The following is a 22,926-nucleotide window of genomic DNA, read 5'->3' on the forward strand; positions in this document are numbered from 1 at the left end:
ATGAATATAAATTCCCTTCCTTAAAAAAAAAAAAAAAAGGGGGAGCCTGCAGATCACTTTTTCCTGATTACTAATGGAAGGATAAGTGATTTGATTATTTGGTTTAAGGTGGATCTGTGGGGTGATTCACCGGCTGTGGAACAAGAATTAGGGGTTAAAGGGTTAACTTCCTTGGTAGTTTTTTTTTTTCTGTGTTCTTTGTATACAGCATGTAAACTGTTTTGGTGAAATATGGTTCAGCAAATGTCTTTTTTCCCTTGGGATATTGCAGAAGGCTAAAGAAAAGACAAAGCATGTCTCCCCTATTGTTAAAAGGAAATGTCCCTCATGTAAGGGATTCTGAGGGATTCTGATTCCTGGACCAAAATATCATGCAAATCTTGTATTGCGGACTTAGTTAAGGAGGAGACAGCTCCCGCTAGTCCTGCAACTCAGCAAGGGGAATTGCTGAGCTCTTTCAGGAAGGAAATGGCGGACACCTTTGAGTCCTTCAGGTCCTACCTGGATAGACGCCCAACGGCGCATAGCAGTATGGTGCCGTGTTCTCAATCCTCTGTTTCAGCATCCAGAGGGGGCAGCGACTCAGAGGAGGAAGAATGTAACGTTTTACTAAATTCTGACGAGGAAGCGGAAGAAGGGAATGAAGCTTCTTCGCCTTCTTCTAGATACAAACTATCCCTTGAGGAGGTGGATGATCTACTAAAGACAATACACACTACCCTTAACATCACAGAGGATAAAACTCAGCTATCCTTACACGATAGGATGTTTCAGGGCCTTGGGGAGGAAAAACACAGGGTTTTTCCTGTACATAGGTTTTTATCAGAAACCATTAAGAGGGAGTGGAAGGATCCAGAAAGAGCCCCCTTCTTTTCTAAATCCCTCAAGCGGAGGTTTCCGTTTGATGAGGATAGCTCGCATATCTGGAACAAAAAACCAAGATTGGACGCAGCGTTTTCCCAGGTATCAAGGAATACTGACCTGGCGTTTGAGGACATGGGTATCCTTAAGGATACCATGGATAAAAAGGCAGACTCCCTATTAAGGAAGGCATGGGATTCATCTTTAGCAAATTTGAAACCTGCCATGGCTTCAACAGTGGTAGCCAGAAATCTGGAACACTGGCTGGAGCAGCTGAAAGCTCACATTGAGGCGGGGACGCCTCGTAAAGATCTGCTAGATACGCTCCCGGTGTTATCTAAGGCAGTAGGGTATATAGCAGATGCCTCAGCGGAGTCAATCAGAATGTCAGCCAGATCCACAGCCCTGATAAACTCAGCTCGCAGGGCTTTATGGGTCAAGACATGGACAGGGGATACGGCCTCAAAAACAAAGTTATGTGGTTTACCCTTTGAGGGTGATCTGGTGTTTGGCCCTGGGTTGGAAGCTATACTTGACAGAACAGCTGACAAAAAGAAGGCTTTCCCTATAAAGAAAAAGGTGATTCCGCAAGGGAACAAGAATTTTCGTGCTTTTCGGAAAACCCCTGATACCAAAGAGCCAGGCTATAAAAGGCCTTGGAAATCTCAAAGAGGGAGGGGCAAGTCAGGAGTACTTTTTCGCCCCCCGACCACAAGCACAAAAACCCAGTGACTGTCATCCAACTGTGGGAGCAAGGCTACAGACCTTCTTTTTACAGTGGAAGACTATAACGAACAGCCAGTTTATCCTCAAGACCACTCTGGAGGGTTACAGGCTGGAATTTTCTCAACCTCCTCCTGTGCGTTTTTACATAACCCAGGCTCCCCGAGACCCAGAAAAGTCACTAGCAATGACAGCTATCCTGAGAGAATTGATGCTACAAAAGGTGATCATGAGCGTGCCCCCCGGGGAATTAGAACGGGGGTGCTATTCACACATATTTCTTGTGAAGAAGCCTTCGGGGAAATTCAGGCTCATCCTGAGCCTGAAGATTCTCAACAAGACTATCAGATACAAAAAATTCAAGATGGACACAATATTCTCAGTGAAGAGTCTCCTGAACCCAAGATGTTTTATGGCGTCCATAGACCTGAGAGATGCATACTTACATGTACCAGTAGCATCAACATCGCAGAAGCACCTAAGGTTTGCGATAAAATTGGGGAAATCAACCCTGCATCTCCAGTTCAGAGCTCCCCCTTTCGGGCTGTCATCCTCTCCGAGGATTTTCACAAAGATCCTGGCAGAGGCCTTAGCCCCACTCAGAGTAGAGGGAGTATCAGTCCTGCCTTATCTAGACGATCTACTAATTTTTGCCAAAACAAGGGACCTATTAGTGAGGGATCTGGAAAAGACAATGAGACACTTGGTAGGTCTAGGATGGATAATAAACGAGGAGAAATCAAACTTGATTCCATCTCAGACCATACTATTCCTGGGCTACACGATAGATTCCATCCAGGAGAGAATTTTTCTCCCCGAGGAGAAGATGGAGAAGCTTCAGGGGGCAGTAAAGAGGACACAAACAAATATGCCAATCTCCATAAGAGCAGCTATGTCGGTCCTAGGGCTACTCACTGCGACTATACCAGCAGTGCAGTGGGCACGTCTACATACAAGGGAGCTTCAGCAGGCAATTTTAATGAGTTGGTCCTATGGGGAGTCCCTGGAAAGATTAATAAAGATACCTACGCGGGTTCAGAGGAAGCTTTGGTGGTGGAGAAATCACTCAAACCTGGACAGGGGTCTGCTCTGGGGCTTTCCTTTGGAGAAAAGACTAACAACAGACGCAAGTTCCTGGGGCTGGGGTGCCCACCTGGACGAGCAGATGGCTCAGGGGAGTTGGACAGACTGGGAAGCCAGAAAGTCCTCCAATTGGAGAGAGCTAAGGGCTATTCTCCTGGGTTTATGGGCCTTCGAAAAGACAGTCCGGGGCCATCATGTTCAAGTTTTATCGGACAGGGAGGAACAAGGAGCAGGGCTCTGCTATCCTTGGCACTCCAGATTCTAGCCTGGGCAGAAAACAATCTAAAATCCATAACAGCAATACATCTGAGGAAGATTTGAACCTTCTAGCAGACTTTCTGAGCAGGGAAAGAATACTGGAAGCAGAATGGAGTCTGAACGCAGGAACTTTCCAAAAACTAACAGAAAGATGGGGAGTACCCCAAATAGATCTTTTTGCATCTCAAAAGAATGCAAAAGTAGAGGCCGCCTTCTCACTAAACAGGCAGGATCAGGCGAAGGGATTGGATGCATTAGCGCAGCCATGGAACTTCCAGTTGTGCTACGCTTTTCCCCCCTTTCAGATGATTCCCTTGGTCTTAAAAAAGCTACAGAAAGAGAACACGAGTATGATTCTAGTGGCCCCTTTCTGGCCCAAACGGGCTTGGTTCGCAACAATACAGAGGATGGCGGTGGAACCTTATTGGGCGCTTCCGCTGCGGAAGGATCTACTAACGCAGGGCCCCTTCATCATCCGAATACCCAGCATCTCAGGTTGACAGGGTGGTTACTGCGGAGCAGATGTTAAAAAATAAGGGCCTTTCAGATAAACTGGTCTCTACCCTGCTGAATAGTCGTAAGGAGGTTACCAGGGCCATCTATTTCAAGACATGGAAGCGATTTAATAGCTGGTGTGCAGCTAGGATACTTTCACCACAAGAAATTGCTCCAGTATTGGAATTTCTCCATGAGGGAATGGAGATGGGGTTGGCAGCTAGCACCCTAAAGGTACAGGTAGCTGTATTATCGGTTTTCCTTGAGAGACAATTATCTAGGGAGCCGCTCATTATTAGGTTTCTCAGGGCATTGGCCAGAGCTAGGCCAATACCTTTTAAGTTTTTTCCTAGATGGGACCTGTCTGTGGTTCTGCGGGGTCTAATCAAAGAGCCTTTTGAACCTCCAGAGGAAGCATCAATCAGGCTATGGTCGTTAAAAATAGTCCTGTTAGTAGCGGTAACTTCAGCTAGGAGAATAAGCGAGTTACAAGCTCTTTCCATAAGAGAACCCTTTTTGTTATTTTTTTCCAGACCGGGTAGTGCTAAAAACTGACCCGGGTTTTCTGCCAAAGGTGTCATCAGCATTTCATAGGGCACAAGAGATAATTCTCCCTACTTTTTGTCCTAACCCGTCCAGTGCTAAGGAGAGGTCTTTCCATTCCCTGGACGTGAGAAGGTGTCTATTACACTATATAGAGATAACAAAAAATTTTAGAAGATCAGATTCTCTTTGTTCTATTCTCTTGTCCACGTAGGGGGTATAGAGCATCCAAAAGCACCATAGGTAGATGGCTGAGAATGGCCATCAGTGAAGCTTATAGAGCTTCAGGAGCAGAGCCCCCTAAGGGGGTAGTGGCCCATTCAACAAGGGCAGTAGCAACGTCCTGGGCAGAGAGGGCAGGGGCTTCCCCGGGTCGGATCTGTAAAGCGGCCACGTGGACAAGTTTCTCCACCTTCACCTGCCACTACAGGTTGGACTTGCTATCAGCAGCGGAACAATCGTTTGGCAGGAAGGTCCTGCAGGCGGTGGTCCCACCCTAGAGTAAGTACTCTTTTATCATCTCCAGGTGCTGTCCTGAAAGACGAAGGGAGAAAACCCTAGTTAGACTTACCGGTAACGGTATTTCTACGAGTCTTTCAGGACAGCGCCGATGACCCGCCCTAAATTTTAAGGTTATAAGATGTGTTATTGCTATGTTCTGCTTATCTAATTTCAGCATGGTTGGAGGTACTCTATGAACAACTGAGGCCATGGTGGAAGTGTCCAGTCTTTAAAGAAACTGACTGCAGTGTTTCCTGGGAAAGTGGGTGGAGCTGCGCTCTCTCCAGGTGCTGTCCCGAAAGACTTGTAGAAATACCGTTACCAGTAAGTCTAACTAGGGTTTTCCAGGCCAACCGCGTTGCGTGTCTAGGCTGTCAAGGCTGGACAGGTAAACAACTACACAGGGCAGTAATCTCCCAGATGATCAGCCAGCTATGGGAACCCTTCAGGCTGGTGAGTCAGCACAACAGCAGTTATTCACCCAGTTGCTTAATTCTTTATCTAAATGTACTGATTCCTTAAAGTTCTCTACAATTATCTGTACCTGTCTCCTCTCCTGCTAATGTTTGGTCTCCTGCTTCTGATGCTTCTATCTCACATGCTTCTGCCAATGCTCCTAATGTTCACACTGTGCAGGAGTCTAATACAATTTCTAGTGTGTTATCTCATGTTCCGGAAACTTGTTATAACGAGGTTCTGCCATGCGAAATATCACCCTTAGGTTTTCATTTAGCTATGTCAGAAAAGGAAAAAATATGGAGAGTTGAGTTTATTGATTTATTGACTTTGCTTTCTAGCTCAAAGGATTTTTCTATTTAAAATGATAAAAGAGCTGAGGATGCAGTTGAAGACGGGCGTCGTACAGCTCCTAGATCCTTTTATAGTTGGTTATGAGCCTTCTGTATATTTTCTGCAGTCATGGGTGAGAAATCCCCAGAAAAATGCAGTGGTTTCAACATCTAAAACATATAATTGAAGCTTATAGGAACTTTGGCGGGTTTGGTTGGTACAGCTATGATGAATCATTCCGCCAAAAGATGGCTGTTTACCCTAACCTCAAATTGGGGATGAAAGATGTGGGTTTATGGTTAAACCTCATCCTCCCGCAAAAAAAACGTTTTTACAGAACAGCTGCCATTAAATCTGAATATTTCTTCAGTATGTAAAAAGGGTGTATGTTATGCTTATAACGAATCCCAATGCAAATGGTCTACATTATGCCGTTGTAAGCATGAGTGTTCTTTTTGTTTTGAGACTCCCCCTTTATCTGAGTGTTTTAAAAGGACCTATTCTCACACACAGGCTAGGGACCATTCCAAAAGCTTTCACACCAGAAATTTTAATTGAGGGTTTTTCTTTAGGAAATTAAAATTGACAATTTGTCTTCTGTAACATATACTACCTTTGATGATGCCATAAAACTTATAAGAAAATTTGGTCAAGGCACCCTATTAGCAAAATCTGCTTTTAGGTTGTTGTCTATTTCCCCATAGTCCTTTAATTGAAATGTCCGGGTTCAAATCCCCTTTTTCCCATATCCACCTTACTTCTGATCTAAAAGACTATCTTTTAGTTTGGTCAGATTTTCTAACGGACTATAGCGGTCGACTTTTTTCCAGGAAGAATGTTTTTTCTGCAGATATGGAACTATATACGGACGTTGCCGTTTCCCTTGATTTTACAGTGATCTGGTGCTGTGGCTCTTGGACTCCTTTTTGGGTTTCCAGCAAAGCTAACAAAATGTTTTGTTGGAGCTTTTCCCCATAGTGGAGGCTTTTGAGATCTTTGGGAATTTTTTGCTAATAAAAGGATCATGGTTCATTCAGATAACAAAGGAGTGCTTTTTGCCTTGAACTGTCCTTTCTTCTAAATCTGTGTGATTAAAACGTTTGCGTTATTTTGTCAGGTTATGCTAAAGATTAAATATTTGGATTAAAGCAAAGTATGTACCTGGTAGGCATAATGCGGTAGCTGAAGCGTTCTCATTTCCAGATGGCTTGTTTCAGACAGCTTTTTCCCGAAGCGGACCTCCTATGTTACACCTGCCCAAGTCATCTGTGGGATTTGACTTAACACCATTTTTTTCTGCTATTCAGTATTCCATTGCTCCTAGAACATGGACCGAGTATTCGGTTGCATGAAGGAAATGGCTTTTATTTAATGAACCAGTTTCGCTGGTTGTTCTCCTACGGAACAAACTGTTTTGGCCTTTCTTTGTTCGTTCATGCAAATAAAACTTTCATTTATTAATAAAACTTTGTCAGGAATTTTCTTTTTTCTTAAAACTTTATAAATTGCCAGCTTGTAAGTTTTTTTTTTTTTTTTTTTTTTTTTTTTTTTTCGATCCGTCATTTGCTTAAAGGTTATAGGAAATTTAACTTTTACGCCGGACATGCGTAGACCTATTTCTTTAGACATCTTAACAAAAATTTGTTTAACAACTTCCATTGTGTGCCGTTCAGAATACGAAGCGTTCTTTCATCGGCTTTTGTTATAATTTTCTGGGCCTCAATGCTTTTATTATGAGGCTGGGGAGGTGAGAATCTCACAGATTTCATCTTTATGTTCGTCCTAATTTATCTCTTTGATTTTCTTAGGTTCCAAGTCTTACATTTGGATTATTGAACATTTGTTTGTTCATTGGGCTCACAAAAGAGCATGCCAACGCTGTTATACTTCCAACTTATCTTTACCTCCTGATTCTTTTCAAGTCCTTTTGGAAGGGCATTCGTAGTCTTCAATGGACTAATTTTTTTTCTTTCACCTTTCCAAGTTAGCTCAGCTGTGGCCATCTCCAGCTATATTAATAGCTCATTTAGGTGGCAATGACGTAGGTAGGCTAAAAACTTTGGATTTTATCTTTATGATCAAGCGTGATTTACATCACACACAACTCTTTTCCAGGTACTTCTGTGATAATTTTATTTTTTTATTTTTTTTCAGAACTGGTACCACGTCTCATTTGGTTATCTTCTTTTGAGGGAAAACCTTTGGAAAAGATTAGGAGGTGTGTAAACCATTCACTTCAAAAAATTCATGCCTTTACTAGATAGCTTCTCTTTCCATCATATAGATTTGGTAGGAGGTTTTTCTGGCCTTTACAGACAAGACAGTGTTCACTTCTCTGATGTAGGCCTAGATATTTTTAATCTGGGTCTTCAAAATATCATGGAAATGGCCGCGGTGTTGTGGTAGGCCAATTTTGTTTGATAACAAAATCAGCTGGTGGGATAGATAGAGATATATATATATATATATCTATATATATACCAATAAAGGTGCCGTGGCCATTTTATCACCATAAAGAAATTTGTGTTTGGTTTATTTCTTCGTGATATCAGTATTTAATTCTAGTATATGTGCAGCCCACATTCCCATGTGCTTGGGAGGAAGCTTTTAGGCAGCAAGAATGACCAGGGAGGAGTCATAGGTTGCATAGGAATGATAGTTGCACTGTAAGTCACACTTTCATATCATGCTCGTGTGAACCAGGGCTATCTATTCAATCCCTCCCAGAATCGGCACAGCTTTCTCTCACAGCAGGCTGTCTGTGTGCATATGTGTGTTTTCTACTTAAATAATGCTGTGATCTGTAAGGCGGGATTTGGGAGGTTTGAACGCTTTCTGTAGGTGTGACTGGTCAGGATTGAATGCTAATTAGGATTTATTCAATCCCACCCACCATCAGCGCTGTGAAGGAAGTTACATCATTAGCAGAGTCTAAAAGACTACATAGAACATTACGGCCTTCCGCCCTACATCGCTGCATGCCGCTGCTTCACCCACCAGGTTGAACTCCCTTGCCCGGACCCCCTGTTGGAACACCCCCCTCCATTGCCCCCAGATTGGTATTACTGCCGCTACCCCCCTGGGACATCTTAACCCTCACAGGGACTGGATGCACACAGTCTGGAGCATCACACAGGAATACCGCAGTGGCTTACTGGGCCGGACCATAAGGGAATAAAACCCCCTCCTTTCGGAGACCCGCAGTCCTCTGCCTGCATTGGCCTTTTCCCGGCCTTCTCCAGATTGGAGCATACTTAAGATTACTCTTCTTCACGGTGGGTTTTGTGGTGCCCTTTGCTGGGGAGCTCTCTCAAGCCGCCCCGCCGGGTCTGGGTGTCACGGGCCAGACGTGGACTGGGGGCGAGCGGCCTACTGAAGTCCAGTGGTGTGTCTTTTTATCCCCCCCCTACAAAACCCCCCTCCCGTCCTTTTGAGTGCTTCTTTGGATACACGTGCAGTAATACATGCCTTCCAAGCAACATTATATGACACACCACTGTGCTTGCTGATCCCTATCAGACACCCCTGAGGAAGAGTTTATCTTGAAACACGTCGGGTACTGTGTGTGTGTCCCATACACACCTGGAGTCCTATGATTGTGGATCCTCTGCATGTTGTATTGCCATGTCTTCATGTTTGTAACTTGTATCCTGTACCTTATGCCCACTCATCTGTTGTACCCCTAAATTACCCGTACCCTCACCCCAATAAATACCTAAACTTTTGCAATCAAACCTATACTTATTATACTCCTTATTATACTCTATTACTTATGAGCAGGTGTCCCCTTTAACCACTTGCCGACCGCCGCACGACTATATACGTCGGCAGAATGGCACGGGCAGGCAAAAGGACTTACAGGTACGTCCTTGCCTGCCCGCAGGTGGGGGGTCCGATCGGACCCCCCCCCCCCCCCAGTGCCTGCGGCGGTCGGCAAATCTCCCCCGGCGATCGGTGGTGAGGGGGAGGCCATCCATTCGTGGCCCCCCCCTCGCGATCGCTCCCAGCCAATGGGATTATTTCCCTGCCTCTGTATTGTACACAGAGGCAGAGGAAATGATGTCATCTCTCCTCGGCTCGGTATTTTCCGTTCCGGGCCGAGGAGAGAAGACTGTAATGTGAGTGCACCAACACACTACACACACAGTAGAACATGCCAGGCACACAAAACACCCCGATTTCCCCCCCCCCAATCACCCCCCCTGTCACAAACTGACACCAAGCAGGTTTTTTTTTTTTTCTGATTACTGTATTGGTGTCAGTTTGTGACAGTTACAGTGTTAGGGCAGTGAGTGTTGGGCCCCCTTTAGGTCTAGGATACCCCCCTAACCCTCCCTAATAAAGTTTTAACCCCTTGATCACCCCCCGTCACCAGTGTCGCTAAGCGATCATTTTTCTGATTGCTGTATTAGTGTCGCTGGTGACGCTAGTTAGGGACGTAAATATTTAGGTTCGCCGTCAGCGTTTTATAGCGACAGGGACCCCCATATACTATCTAATAAATGTTTTAACCCCTTGATTGCCCCCTAGTTAACCCTTTCACCACTGATCACCGTATAACCGTTACGGGTGACGCTGGTTAGTTCGTTTATTTTTTATAGTGTCAGGGCACCCGCCGTTTATTACCGAATAAAGGTTTAGCCCCCTGATCGCCCGGCGGTGATATGCGTCGCCCCAGGCAGCGTCAGATTAGCGCCAGTACCGCTAACACCCACGCACGCAGCATACGCCTCCCTTAGTGGTATAGTATCTGATCGGATCAATATCTGATCCGTTCAGATCTATACTAGCGTCCCCAGCAGTTTAGGGTTCCCAAAAACGCAGTGTTAGCGGGATCAGCCCAGATACCTGCTAGCACCAGCGTTTTGCTCCTCCGCCCAGCCCAGCCCACCCAAGTGCAGTATCGATCGATCACTGTCACTTACAAAACACTTAACGCATAACTGCAGCGTTCGCAGAGTCAGGCCTGATCCCTGCGATCGCTAACAGTTTTTTTGGTAGCGTTTTGGTGAACTGGCAAGCACCAGCCCCAGGCAGCGTCAGGTTAGTGCCAGTAGCGCTAACACCCACGCACGCACCGTACACCTCCCTTAGTGGTATAGTATCTGAACTGATCAATATCTGATCTGATCCGATCAGATCTATACTGGCGTCCCCAGCAGTTTAGGGTTCCCAAAAACGCAGTGTTAGTGGGATCAGCCCAGATACCTGCTAGCACCTGCGTTTTGCCCCTCCGCCAGGCCCAGCCCACCCAAGCGCAGTATCGATCGATCACTGTCACTTACAAAACACTTAACGCATAACTGCAGCGTTCGCAGAGTCAGGCCTGATCCCTGCGATCGTTAACAGTTTTTTTGGTAGCGTTTTGGTGAACTGGCAAGCGCCAGCGGCCTAGTACACCCCGGTCGTAGTCAAACCAGCACTGCAGTAACACTTGGTGACGTGGCGAGTCCCATAAGTGCAGTTCAAGCTGGTGAGGTGGCAAGCACAAGTAGTGTCCCGCTACCATCAAAAAGACAAACACAGGCCCGTCGTGCCCATAATGCCTTCCTGCTGCATTCGCCAATCCTAATTGGGAACCCACCACTTCTGCAGCGCCCGTACTTCCCCCATTCACATCCCCAACCAAATGCAGTCGGCTGCATGAGAGGCATTTTTATGTCCTCCCAAGTACCCCTACCCAACGAACCCCCCCAAAAAAGATGTGTCTGCAGCAAACGCGGATATAGGCGTGACACCCGCTATTATTGTCCCTCCTGTCCTGACAATCCTGCTCTTTGCATTGGTGAATGTTTTGAACGCTACCATTCACTAGTTGAGTATTAGCGTAGGGTACAGCATTGCACAGACTAGGACACACTTTCACAGGGTCTCCCAAGATGCCATCGCATTTTGAGAGACCCGAACCTGGAACCGGTTACAGTTATAAAAGTTACAGTTACAAAAAAAGTGTGAAAAAAAAAAAACCACAAACAAAAATATAAAATAAAAAATAATAGTTGTCGTTTTATTATTCTCTCTCTATTCTCTCTCTCTATTCTCTCTATTGTTCTGCTCTTTTTTACTGTATTCTATTCTGCAATGTTTTATTGTTATTATGTTTTATCATGTTTGCTTTTCAGGTATGCAATTTTTTATACTTTACCGTTTACTGTGCTTTATTGTTAACCATTTTTTTGTCTTCAGGTACACCATTCACGACTTTGAGTGGTTATACCAGAATGATGCTTGCAGGTTTAGGTATCATCTTGGTATCATTCTTTTCAGCCAGCGGTCGGCTTTCATGTAAAAGCAATCCTAGCAGCTAATTAGCCTCTAGACTGCTTTTACAAGCAGTGGGAGAGAATGCCCCCCCACCGTCTTCCGTGTTTTTCTCTGGCTCTCCTGTCTCAACAGGGAACCTGAGAATGCAGCCGGTGATTCAGTCAGCTGACCATAGAGCTGATCAGAGACCAGAGTGGCTCCAAACATCTCTATGGCCTAAGAAACCGGAAGCTACGAGCATTTTATGACTTAGATTTCGCCGGATGTAAATAGCGCCATTGGGAAATTGGGGAAGCATTTTATCACACCGATCTTGGTGTGGTCAGATGCTTTGAGGGCAGAGGAGAAATCTAGGGTCTAATAGACCCCAATTTTTTCAAAAAAGAGTACCCGTCACTACCTATTGCTATCATAGGGGATATTTACATTCCCTGAGATAACAATAAAAATGATTAAAAAAAAAAAAAAATGAAAGGATTAGTTTTAAAATAAGATAAAAAAGCAAAAAAATAATAAAGAAAAAAAAAAAGCACCCCTGTCCCCCCTGCTCTCGCGCTAAGGCGAACGCAAGCGTCGGTCTGGCGTCAAATGTAAACAGCAATTGCACCATGCATGTGAGGTATCACCGCGACGGTCAGATCGAGGGCAGTAGACCTCCTCTGTAAATCTAAAGTGGTAACCTGTAAAGGCTTTTAAAGGCTTTTAAAAATGTATTTATTTTGTTGCCACTGCACGTTTGTGCGCAATTGTAAAGCATGTCATGTTTGGTATCCATGTACTCGGCCTAAGATCATCTTTTTTATTTCATCAAACATTTGGGCAATATAGTGTGTTTTAGTGCATTAAAATGTAAAAAAGTGTGTTTTTTTTTCCCCAAAAAATGCGTTTGAAAAATCGCTGCGCAAATACTGTGTGAAAAAAAAAAATTAAACACCCACCATTTTAATCTGTAGGGCATTTGCTTTAAAAAAATATATAATGTGTGGGGGTTCAAAGTAATTTTTTTGCAAAAAAAAAAATAACTTTTTCATGTAAACAATGAGTGTCAGAAAGGGCTTTGTCTTCAAGTGGTTAGAGTGGGTGATGTGTGACATAAGCTTCTAAATGTTGTGCATAAAATGCCAGGACAGTTCAAACCCCCCCCAAATGACCCCATTTTGGAAAGTAGACACCCCAAGCTATTTGCTGAGAGGCATGTCGAGTCCATGGAATATTTATTTTATATTGTGACACAAGTTGCGGGAAAGAGACAAATTTTTTTTTTTTTTTTTTTTTTTGCACAAAGTTGTCACTAAATCATATATTGCTCAAACATGCCATGGGAATATGTGAAATTACACCCCAAAATACATTCTGTTGCTTCTCCTGAGTACGGGGATACCACATGTGTGAGACTTTTTGGGAGCCTAGCCGTGTATGGGACCCCGAAAACCAAGCACCGCCTTCAGGCTTTCTAAGGGCGTAACTGTGATAGGCAGTGAAGAGTGAAATCAAAAATGTACACCCTTAGAAATCCTGAAGGCGGTGATTGGTTTTCGGGGTCCCGTACGCGGCTAGGCTCCTAAAAAGTCCCACACATGTGGTATCCCCGTACTCAAGAGAAGCAGCAGAATGTATTTTGGGGTGCAATTCCACATATGCCCATGACCTGTGTGAGCAATATATCATTTAGTGACAACTTTGTGCAAAAAAAAAAAAATAAAATAAATAAATTGTCACTTTCCCGCAACTTGTGTCAAAATATAAAATATTCCATGGACTCAACATGCCTCTCAGCAAATAGCTTGGGGTGTCTACTTTCCAAAATGGGGTCATTTGGGGGGGGGTTGTGCCATCTGGGCATTTTATGGCCTTCAAAACTGTGATAGGTAGTGAGGAGTAAAATCAAAAATGTACGCCCTTAGAAATCCTGAAGGCAGTGATTGGTTTTCGGGGCCCGTATGCGGCTAGGCTCCCAAAAAGTCCCACACATGTGGTATCCCCATACTCAGGAGAAGCAGCTAAATGTATTTTGGGGTGCAATTCCACATATGCCCATGGCCTGTGTGAGCAATATATCATTTAGTGACAACTTTTTGTAATTTTTTTTTTTTTTTTGTCATTATTCAATCACTTGGGACAAAAAAAATGAATATTCAATGGGCTCAACATGCCTCTCAGCAATTTCCTTGGGGTGTCTACTTTCCAAAATGGGGTCATTTGTGGGGGTTTTGTACTGCCCTGCCATTTTAGCACCTCAAGAAACGACATAGGCAGTCATAAATTAAAGGCTGTGTAAATTCCAGAAAATGTACCCTAGTTTGTAGGCGCTATAACTTTTGCGCAAACCAATAAATATACACTTATTGACATTTTTTTTACCAAAGACATGTGGCCAAATACATTTTGGCCTAAATGTATGACTAAAATTGAGTTTATTGGATTTTTTTTTAGAACAAAAAGTAGAAAATATAATTTTTTTTCAAAATTTTCGGTCTTTTTCCGTGTATAGCGCAAAAAATAAAAATGGCAGAGGTGATCAAATACCATCAAAAGAAAGCTCTATTTGTGGGAAGAAAAGGACGCAAATTTCGTTTGGTTACAGCATTGCATGACCGCGCAATTAGCAGTTAAAGCGACGCAGTGCCAAATTGTAAAAAGTGCTCTGGTCAGGAAGGGGGTACATCCTTCCGGGGCTAAAGTGGTTAAAGTCCCATAAGAGGAACAAAATTTCCATTCTCTTCAAAAGACTACATAGGGAAGTGTTGGACTCTGGGCACTGCAGGAATTGGCTGTGAAGGGGACAGAGTCTATTGGCAGGATATACAGTGTCACATGACACAAAGCCACAACTAAACCCAGAATATCGGGGGATAACCGAGCAACATGGTACAGAGGTATGATCTATGCTAGGATTGATTATTCCATTCAGTTCTAGTGAAAAGAAAGATGGACCATTCTGTGTTTTTCTGTCAATATGGGGTGCCGTGTGTACATTTAATGAGGAAAAAAAATGAACCTTAATCTCTCTCTCTCCTCTCTCCTCTCTCCTCTCTCCTCTCTCCTCTCTCCTCTCTCCTCTCTCCTCTCTCCTCTCTCCTCTCTCCTCTCTCCTCTCTCTTCTCCTCTCTCTTCTCCTCTCTCTTCTCCTCTCTCTTCTCCTCTCTCTTCTCCTCTCTCTTCTTCTCTCTCCTAAAAAATAACCCTGTGTCAGTACTGATAACATACAGGAGAGTTCAGGGACAGCTGAAAAAAAGCCCAACTGCTCCTAAAAGTCTGTTTACCACCTGCAGTGTACATGAAGCCTAGGAAACATTTTTTTATATGTTGCATACTATGGTATTGCTTTCTTATTCTATGAATGGTATCATGTGCCTCTTCATTTCAGCTAACCATGTCCTGCTTGCTGTACATTATATACGCCACAGATACTTTTCACTCTATATTGAGTGGACAACTGCAGTAACTGAAATCCATAGCTTTGAATCACTATATCAGATCGCTTCTTCTATGAAGAGTTAAATAGTGCTTAGGCAGGGGTCCCGGCTATTATCTGATCTGGCCATGGTGTCTTGCTAAATATTATTTTTTTTACTTTTTTTTTTTTTTTTTTTTTTTATAGGAAGACTTTGACCATCTTCGATCCCTGTGTTACCCTGAGACGGACATTTTTCTGGTGTGTTTTAGCGTGGTGAATCCTAGCTCATTTCAGAATGTCACAGAAAAATGGATTCCAGAAATCCGCACGCACAGCCCGCACACTCCAGTGGTATTAGTTGGAACTCAAACAGACCTCAGAGATGATGTGAATGTGTTGATCAATCTAAACCGCTTCCGTGTCAAGCCTGTAAGTGAGTCCCAAGCACAGGCTGTGGCTCAGAAAATCCGAGCTCATACATATGTTGAATGCTCTGCACTGACTCAGAAAAACCTGAAAGAGGTGTTTGATACAGTCATTCTCAGTGCAATTGAACACAAGGTACGATTGGAGAAAAAACTGAGCTCAAAGGGTTTTAAACGACTTTCAAAATGCAGATGGAAGAAATATTTCTGCTTTGTTTAAATCTACTCCAGCTGCATTTGTTTAACTTTACACTCCTTGAATTATCTCCTATGCCTTGGAGACTCCACTATGACTGATTACAAGAATGCAGGAGCACTGGTTCCCACTACGCGGACGTGAATACAGCCTTAACTTTTTTCAAATGGTATCCTGCACTTGTCCTTTACATATGTGTGAAGACTATAAGACTTAGCCCCTCATTTATTGTTGCAACCAAACCATGTATTTTCATGGAAACCTCTATTTTATTTCCCAACAAAGGAGTTGGGCTATTAGCTAAAGTTCTTGTGATATGGTTTTATAACAATTTGAATATGTAGGTGTTTGTATAGGTCACCCACTTGTAAAAAATCACTGTTAACTAGGCTTCTGGTATGGTCCTCTCTACAGAAACATTACTATGAAAAACTACTATTTTTATATTTTTAATGGATGCAAATAGTATCTGCCACTGTAGCAAGTGATTTTGTCTATTTGTGGTTTTCTGAAACTGAAGTTGAGGGCAATACAGTCTCAAACCACACACTTCCCTTCTCTCATCAATTTGCTTCTTTTCTAATATGTAATGAGGGAGCCTTTTATGATTTTTGATGCTGTCATTTTGAAGCAGCCATGATTTTATTTAGCTCAAAGTTCAAATATAAACAGTGGTGCCTACTTTTCTAAGCACTTTTTGGGACCTTGTTAATTTGTCTAATCGGTGCTATGCTGGCTAAACGATAGGTAACTTTTCAGCTAATATGATGGAAAAAATCTGTTAAAGAGGTTGTAACCCCCAAAAAAACAGACCCTGTTCTCTTATAGCAGGTTAAACTGCACAGTGCTTCTGCTGTCTAATCTGTCCCTTTTTTTTGTATGCGAGTAAAAAAAAACTGGTTGATTCTGCCTGTTCCTGTGTCCCCCTTAGTGTGCTGAGTACACAGTAATTATGGCTGCTAATCCATGATACTGTGGTCAGGTTACGTGCCTCTGTCGTCCCGCTGCTCTCTTCTCTCCCCCATCCCTGTCTGTCAGCTCGTGTGTGTGTGTGCCGTCAACTCTGCCCCCCTCCCGTTACGATTAGTAGCTGGCAGGAAAGTTAAAGAAAGATCACTGCCAGCCCCTCCGTTCTTTCAAGCCATACTACAGTGTACATGTGTGTGTATAAAATGATGCTTCTAAATACCTTCCCCCCCCAGAGTTCCTTTCTGGCCAGTCACGTGAGGCCGCTCTTCTTCTCTCCCAATCTAGGGGCTAAGCGGACAGCAGTGGTCACGCGACCTCCCCGGCTGATGTCAGAGGAGGATCTCGCCTTCTCCTGCTGTAGCCCTTAGATTGGGGGTGGAGAGTGACCGGAGGTCACATGACCATCTAGAAACAAACTGAAATAAGGTATTTAGAGGCATAATTTTATATAAATATTTACACAGTGTAGTATGGCTAGATAGAACAGAGGGGCTGGCAGTAATACTTGAGTTTACAACCACTTTTTAAAATCTTTAATTATATTGTAGATTAAGAACCATTTAGTTGGAGAGTGTGTTGATGCAAGGATAAGGGAATGTGTGTGGGTTTTTTTTTTTGCCCCCCCCCCCTCGTTTAATGGGGAAAAAAAAAATGTATTTTTATACCCAGTTTAGGTATTTAACACTGCATGCTATTAGAGAGAGGGGGTTATTTAGAAAGTCCAAAAATACTCTCTCAAATACTGCTAAAAGATGTTTTAATGCAAAATATTCTAGTTTAACTTTGTGATTCAGCTTCATGGTGGAAAGTACCTGGAGTGTACGTCCATTATCAGTATGCAAATACAGAGATGGTGCTAATTTTATTCAGAAGCCTGGGAATGCTATAATGAAGGCTGTGACTGGTTATGCCAGGAACCACAGAGGGTGACTTCAGTGTTTTTTTTTAAACGTGTTTTTATTTTTTCTGCAATAATACCTTTTTGTAGGAAATTAAACACCTTAGCAGTTTCCTAATGAGTAGGCCTTTTTAAATCTGATGATCTACGCAGGGGTCTTCAAACTATGGCCCTCCAGTTGTTCAGGAACTACAATTCCCATCATGCCTAGTCATGTCTGTGAATGTCAGAGTTTTACAATGCCTCATGGGATGTGTAGTTCCACAACAGCTGGAGGGCCGTAGTTTGAGGATCCCTAAACTAGAGTAAAATATGATTTCCCTAAGACTGAAAATTAAAAGGTTAAGATGTGAAAATTGGTGGGAAGAGTCACTGATTTTTGTTGGGGAACAAGAAAGTGAAAAATGTTGCAAACTCGCTTCTAAAGGGGTTTTGTTATTTAAAAAATTATACATACCTGCCTCTGCTATGGTTTGGCACAGAGCAGCCCTGATCCTCTTCTTTTTGGATCCTCCGCTGGTGGTCCTGGCTCCTTCCCCCTGCCAAATACCCCGTTGTGCTATGAGGGTGCATGAGCAGACTTGCTCCTGTGAATGGATATTGTCCATTCCCTGCCCCCTGCTCTCTCCTAATTGGCTCAATGGCTGTGATTGACATTGTTTGAGCCGATAGGGGTGGTGCAGCATGGTGCTGAGGCAATTAATTTACACAAGCAGGTGCAATGAAAGACTTTTATTGAAGTAATGCAGTAACAGTTCACAACAAACCTGGTCTGAGGGCTACCTAGCTTGGTGCACTCAGTTTTCAGCCACGCAGAGATTGCGGACAGACTGACAGCATCTGTTGAGAGGGGACAGAATGCGGCCTGGCCGTTTAGTGCCCAATCGGGAAGGTGTCCAGAAGAGATGCGACCCTACACTTTCCCTCCTTATCAGGAACCTCTCCCTAATGCTACTACTGTCCCTAACAGATGTCTCTACTCACTAGCAAAATGCGTGGCGATCCATCCGATCGCTTCCCCAGTGACCCAGGAAACTATAGAGGAACAATGTTACCCCTGATTTACTCTCCGACTGCAGTGCTGCTGCAAAACAATGCTACCTAGTCTGCGTTTGCCTACAAGCCAATGAGGGGAGGGGCGCTACACTCATGTATATTGCTGGATCGAGATGGGGCTCGAGATGTGTGTGGGTTGTGTGTGTTTTTTTTTTTTTTAGCTTAATGCGTAGAATGCATTAAAGGAGTTGTAAACCCTCGTTTGTTATTTAAAAAAAAAAATGTTATACCCTTCACTGTGCAGTTAATTTTGCACAGAGTGGCCCCAGTCCGCCTCTTCTGGGTTGTCACATACAATGCATTATATGTGGGGATTTCGAGGGCTTGTCCAAAGTTCAGCATGGAGTGGAGAAGAGTGCTAGCTGCTGGAGGAGTGAGGAATACAGAGTATTTTATCCCCTTTACTAAATAAGCCATGCTTCCTTAGTACCCATTCACACCAGAATGACGTGTGGAAATGCTGCATACCGTGCACTTATCCCACACCGCATTCAAAGCACCCTGCAGTTGCAATCTGAAGCAGGTGTCAATTTTAAGTTGGACACCCCAAACACAGGTTGCAAATGCAGTGAGTTTGCCCGTACTGCGATCTAGTTGCAGTGAGTTTCCAAATATAGTGCATGCAGTACTTTTGGTGAAGTGCGATTTCAGCCCATTCAAAATAGGCTGAAATCGCACTGCACAGAACTGCATGTGAATCGCTCAGGAATGCACATCACTTTCTGTGCGATTCCTGGTATGAACCAACTTTTTTTAGGGGGGACTTTGCTCTAAAGCAAACCTGTAGTTAGATAATACATGGGCTACCATAGCTTACCTCCTTAAGAAAAAAAAAATGCTACTTGCCTTGCTGTTAATACTATGAGTCACCATCCCAGAACAAGACTGCAAATTGAAAGCTCTGACTTCAACAGCTACATGTATGTGTCAGATTAAGGCCACAATAGACAGAATTTTGGACGATTTCTCCTAAATTCACCACAATTCAAGCAGTGGGTGGCTCTGCAAGCAGCAAAAGTCCATTTCAAAATGAGCTGTACCGAGTGGGGAAACTATCCAGTAAACGGTGACTGCATCGGGTGCAGTGAGATGCATATTTTGGCAGTGGTAGAGGCCATGGCTGCCTGAATACATGGCCATCCACATGGTTAGCATGGATGGGGGAATCCTATTGATTCTTCTCTCATTCCAAAGGGCTGAACAAGGAAAAATCGAGCTGTATATGGCAGCCTTTATTAAATATTTTATCAAGACACAGCCAGGCAATTCCAATTTTGAGAAGCATGTCAGCAATGGCAGCCTAATTATCTCTAAGTAAAGATTTATTTTACATAAATCAGCTGATTAGCTCTCTAAAACATGCTAAGCTCAATGAACAGTCAGTTACTTTTCTGGTTCTACAATATCTAATGACATTCAGTGACAGCTGCAGTATTTACTTCCAAACTGCAAAGCTTTAAAAGGCTTGCCTGCCATACAAACACCGCTTTATCACACCTTTGTAAGCAAATGCTAAACTATATCCAAAAATAAGGACCTGGTTTCTGATCTCCTTGTTATGTGTATATTTGTATAAACCTAACCATTCTCAGCACTGGCTGCAAGAAAATGGAATGTACATATTGTAAATAAATTTCTATTAGCTTTGTCTAAAATTGTGTATGCACTGTATAGCGGACATTGGGTTATAAAGGAGGTCTTTACTGGACTTCCTGAATAGACATTAGCGTTCATGTAAAAAAAAAAAAGCAGTATTGCATATTGGGTATCATTTTGAGGTGGTTTTAGGTAGTTTTATGAGCTTCTTCATTGTATGATGATGTTGCTTGAGAGCGAAGTTCATGTAATTTTGTAAAATGAAAAACTGGTCTGAATTTTTTTTTTTTCTTGCAATGTTAAATGCCTAATTCATAAAATCCTTTGCAGCATTGACATCACTGCTTAGATCCATCCGCAGGAGCTGTGCAGAATTGTAAAGCTAAACTACAGGAAGGGGCTACACCCACATGAAATGTATAAAAGGGAGATATCTTACCTGCAAAATTATTTTAATTTCTGTCCATCCAGTTCTGAGATTTACACATTCTACTACACCACACAGCCCTATCGTGAGGCAAGAGACCTGATTTTCTCTGCTGAAATTAAAGCAGTATTAAAGGTGAAGTATGTCCCTACTTTTACCACATTTTGTTATGTTACATCCTTATTCCAAACTGGATTAAATTAATAATTTTCCTCAATTTTACAAACAATATCCCATAATGACATTATAAAAGAAGTTTGTTTGAAATGTTTGCAAATTTATTAAAAATGAAAAACAAACCAATCACATGTACATAAGTATTCACAGCCTTTGCCATGATGCTCCAAAATTTAGCTTAGGTGCATCCTGTTTCCAATGATCATCCTTGAGCTGTTTCTACAACTTGATTAGAGTCCACCTGTGATAAATTCAAGTGATTGAACAAGATTTGGAAAGGCACAAACCTGTCTATATAAGGTCCCACAGTTAACAGTGTATGTCAGAGCACAAACCAAGCCATGAAGTATAAGGAATTGTCTGTAGACCTCCAAGACAGGATTGTATCATGGCACAGATTTGGGGAAGGGTAGAGAATTTCTGCATCATTGAGGGTCCCAATGAGCACAGTGACCGCCATCATCCGTAAATGGAAGAAATTTGGAACCACCAGGACTCTTCCTATAGCGGGCCGCCTAGCCAAACTGAGCGATTGTGGGGGAGAAGGGCCTTAGCCAGGGAGGTGACCAAGAACTGGATGGTCACTCTGTTAAAGCTCCAGCATTTCTCTTTGGAGAGAGGAGAACCTTCCAGAAGAACAATCATCTCTGCAGCACTCCACCAATCGGGCCTGTATGGTAGAGTAGCCAGACGGAAGCGACTCCTCAGTAAAAGGCACATGACAGCCCACTTTGAGTTTGTCAAAAGGAACCTGAAGGACACTCAGACCATGAGACACCAAATTCTCTGTGTAGCAATGTACAGAGACATCCTTGATGAAAACCTGCTCCAGAGTGCTCTGGACCTCAGACTGGGGTGACGTTTCATCTACCAAAAGGACAACAACACCTTAAGTACACCACCAATCTAACAAAGGAGTGGCTACGGGACAACCTGTGAATGTCCTTGAGTGGCCCAGACTTGAACCCGATTTACCATCTCTGGAGAGATCTGAAAATGGCTATGCACTGATGCTCCCCATCCAACCTGATCTTGAGAGATCCTGCAAAAAAAGAATGGGAGAAACTGTTCAAAAATAGATGTGCCAAGCTTGTAGCATCATACTCAAAAAGACCTGAGGCTGTCATTGGTGCCAAAGGTGCTTCAACAAAGTATTGAGCAAAGGCTGTGACTTCCTTTTTGTACATGAGATTTTTTTTTCCCTTTTTTTTTTTTTTTTTTTTTTTTTTTTTTTTTTATTTTTAATAAATTTGCAAAAATTTCAAACAAACTTCTTTTACGTTGTCAATTTAAAAAAAAAAAAAAAAAAAACTGGTAAAGTTGGCTGCTGAGTAAACCGGAAGTGACATTGTGGGCTCGGATGGGAAACCCGGACTGAGCAGTGGGAGGGGGGTTGGGGGATGTCCCTTCCTGCTCCTTGTAATAACAGCCGAGTGGCTACTTAGCCGCATCAGTTGTTACAAGAAAGCCAACTGTCTCTCTAAAAACGACATACAGAAAGTGGTTAAAACTATTTTCAGTCTCATTGCGTGGCCCCGTGTCTTCTTACACTCCCTGAGCCTGAATAGTATCCTACCTACTCTGGGATCACCAGATATTTGTATATCGCTACCACATCTCCTCTCAAGTGTCTCCTCCAGGGAGAATAAATTTAGTGCTTGTAGTCGTTCCTCATAATTGACGTCCTCCAGTCCCCGAATTGTTACCCTTCTATGGACTCTCTCCAGCACATGCTTCCTGAGGATTGGTAACCAGAACTGGACAGAATACTCCAGATGTGGCCGAATCAGAGTTTTATAAAGTGGCAGGATTATAGTTTTTATCTCTTGAGTAAATCCCTTTTTTAATGCATGCTAATATTCTGCTAGTTTTACTTGCTGCAGCTTGATGTTGTATGCCATTGCTCAGTCTGTCTTCTACTAGGACACCCAGGTCCTTCTCCGTCCTGGAATGCCCAGAGCTTCTCCCCCCTAGTGAGTAACTTGCATTTATATTTTTAACCCCCAAGTGCATCACTATCAGGGAATTTAGTAGACTAGACTGTGTGGACTGCACAGAGGAAACCAGAAACACATGTAAGTGAAAAATAAGGGTGTTTATTATTAAATGGGTGACAAATAAGTGAAATATATACAGTGCAAACCACCACAGACCCACAAACAAATGGTATATACAAATGGATGGGAAATACCGTAATGGTAACAAAAGCCGGGCCGAGGTCATACACAAGGAGGTCAGTCAGATGGGAAAGGACGGGGAACCAACAGG

General features: G+C 43.1%; 1 protein-coding gene across 1 annotated transcript in view; it reads left to right on the plus strand.

Annotated features, from left to right (window-relative positions):
• RHOV (ras homolog family member V) overlaps positions 1-20,113 on the plus strand; it is a 72,750-nt gene extending 52,637 nt beyond the window's left edge. The window contains exon 3 of the mRNA XM_073609973.1: positions 15,119-20,113. Coding sequence (XP_073466074.1) covers positions 15,119-15,559 — 441 coding nt within the window. The 3' untranslated portion in view covers positions 15,560-20,113. The remainder of the gene's footprint in view (positions 1-15,118) is intronic.
• Positions 20,114-22,926: the final 2,813 nt, after the last annotated feature.

The sequence above is a fragment of the Aquarana catesbeiana genome, linkage group LG13, assembly GCF_042186555.1.
Source record: "Aquarana catesbeiana isolate 2022-GZ linkage group LG13, ASM4218655v1, whole genome shotgun sequence".
In the NCBI taxonomy this organism is placed as follows: Eukaryota; Metazoa; Chordata; class Amphibia; order Anura; family Ranidae; genus Aquarana; species Aquarana catesbeiana.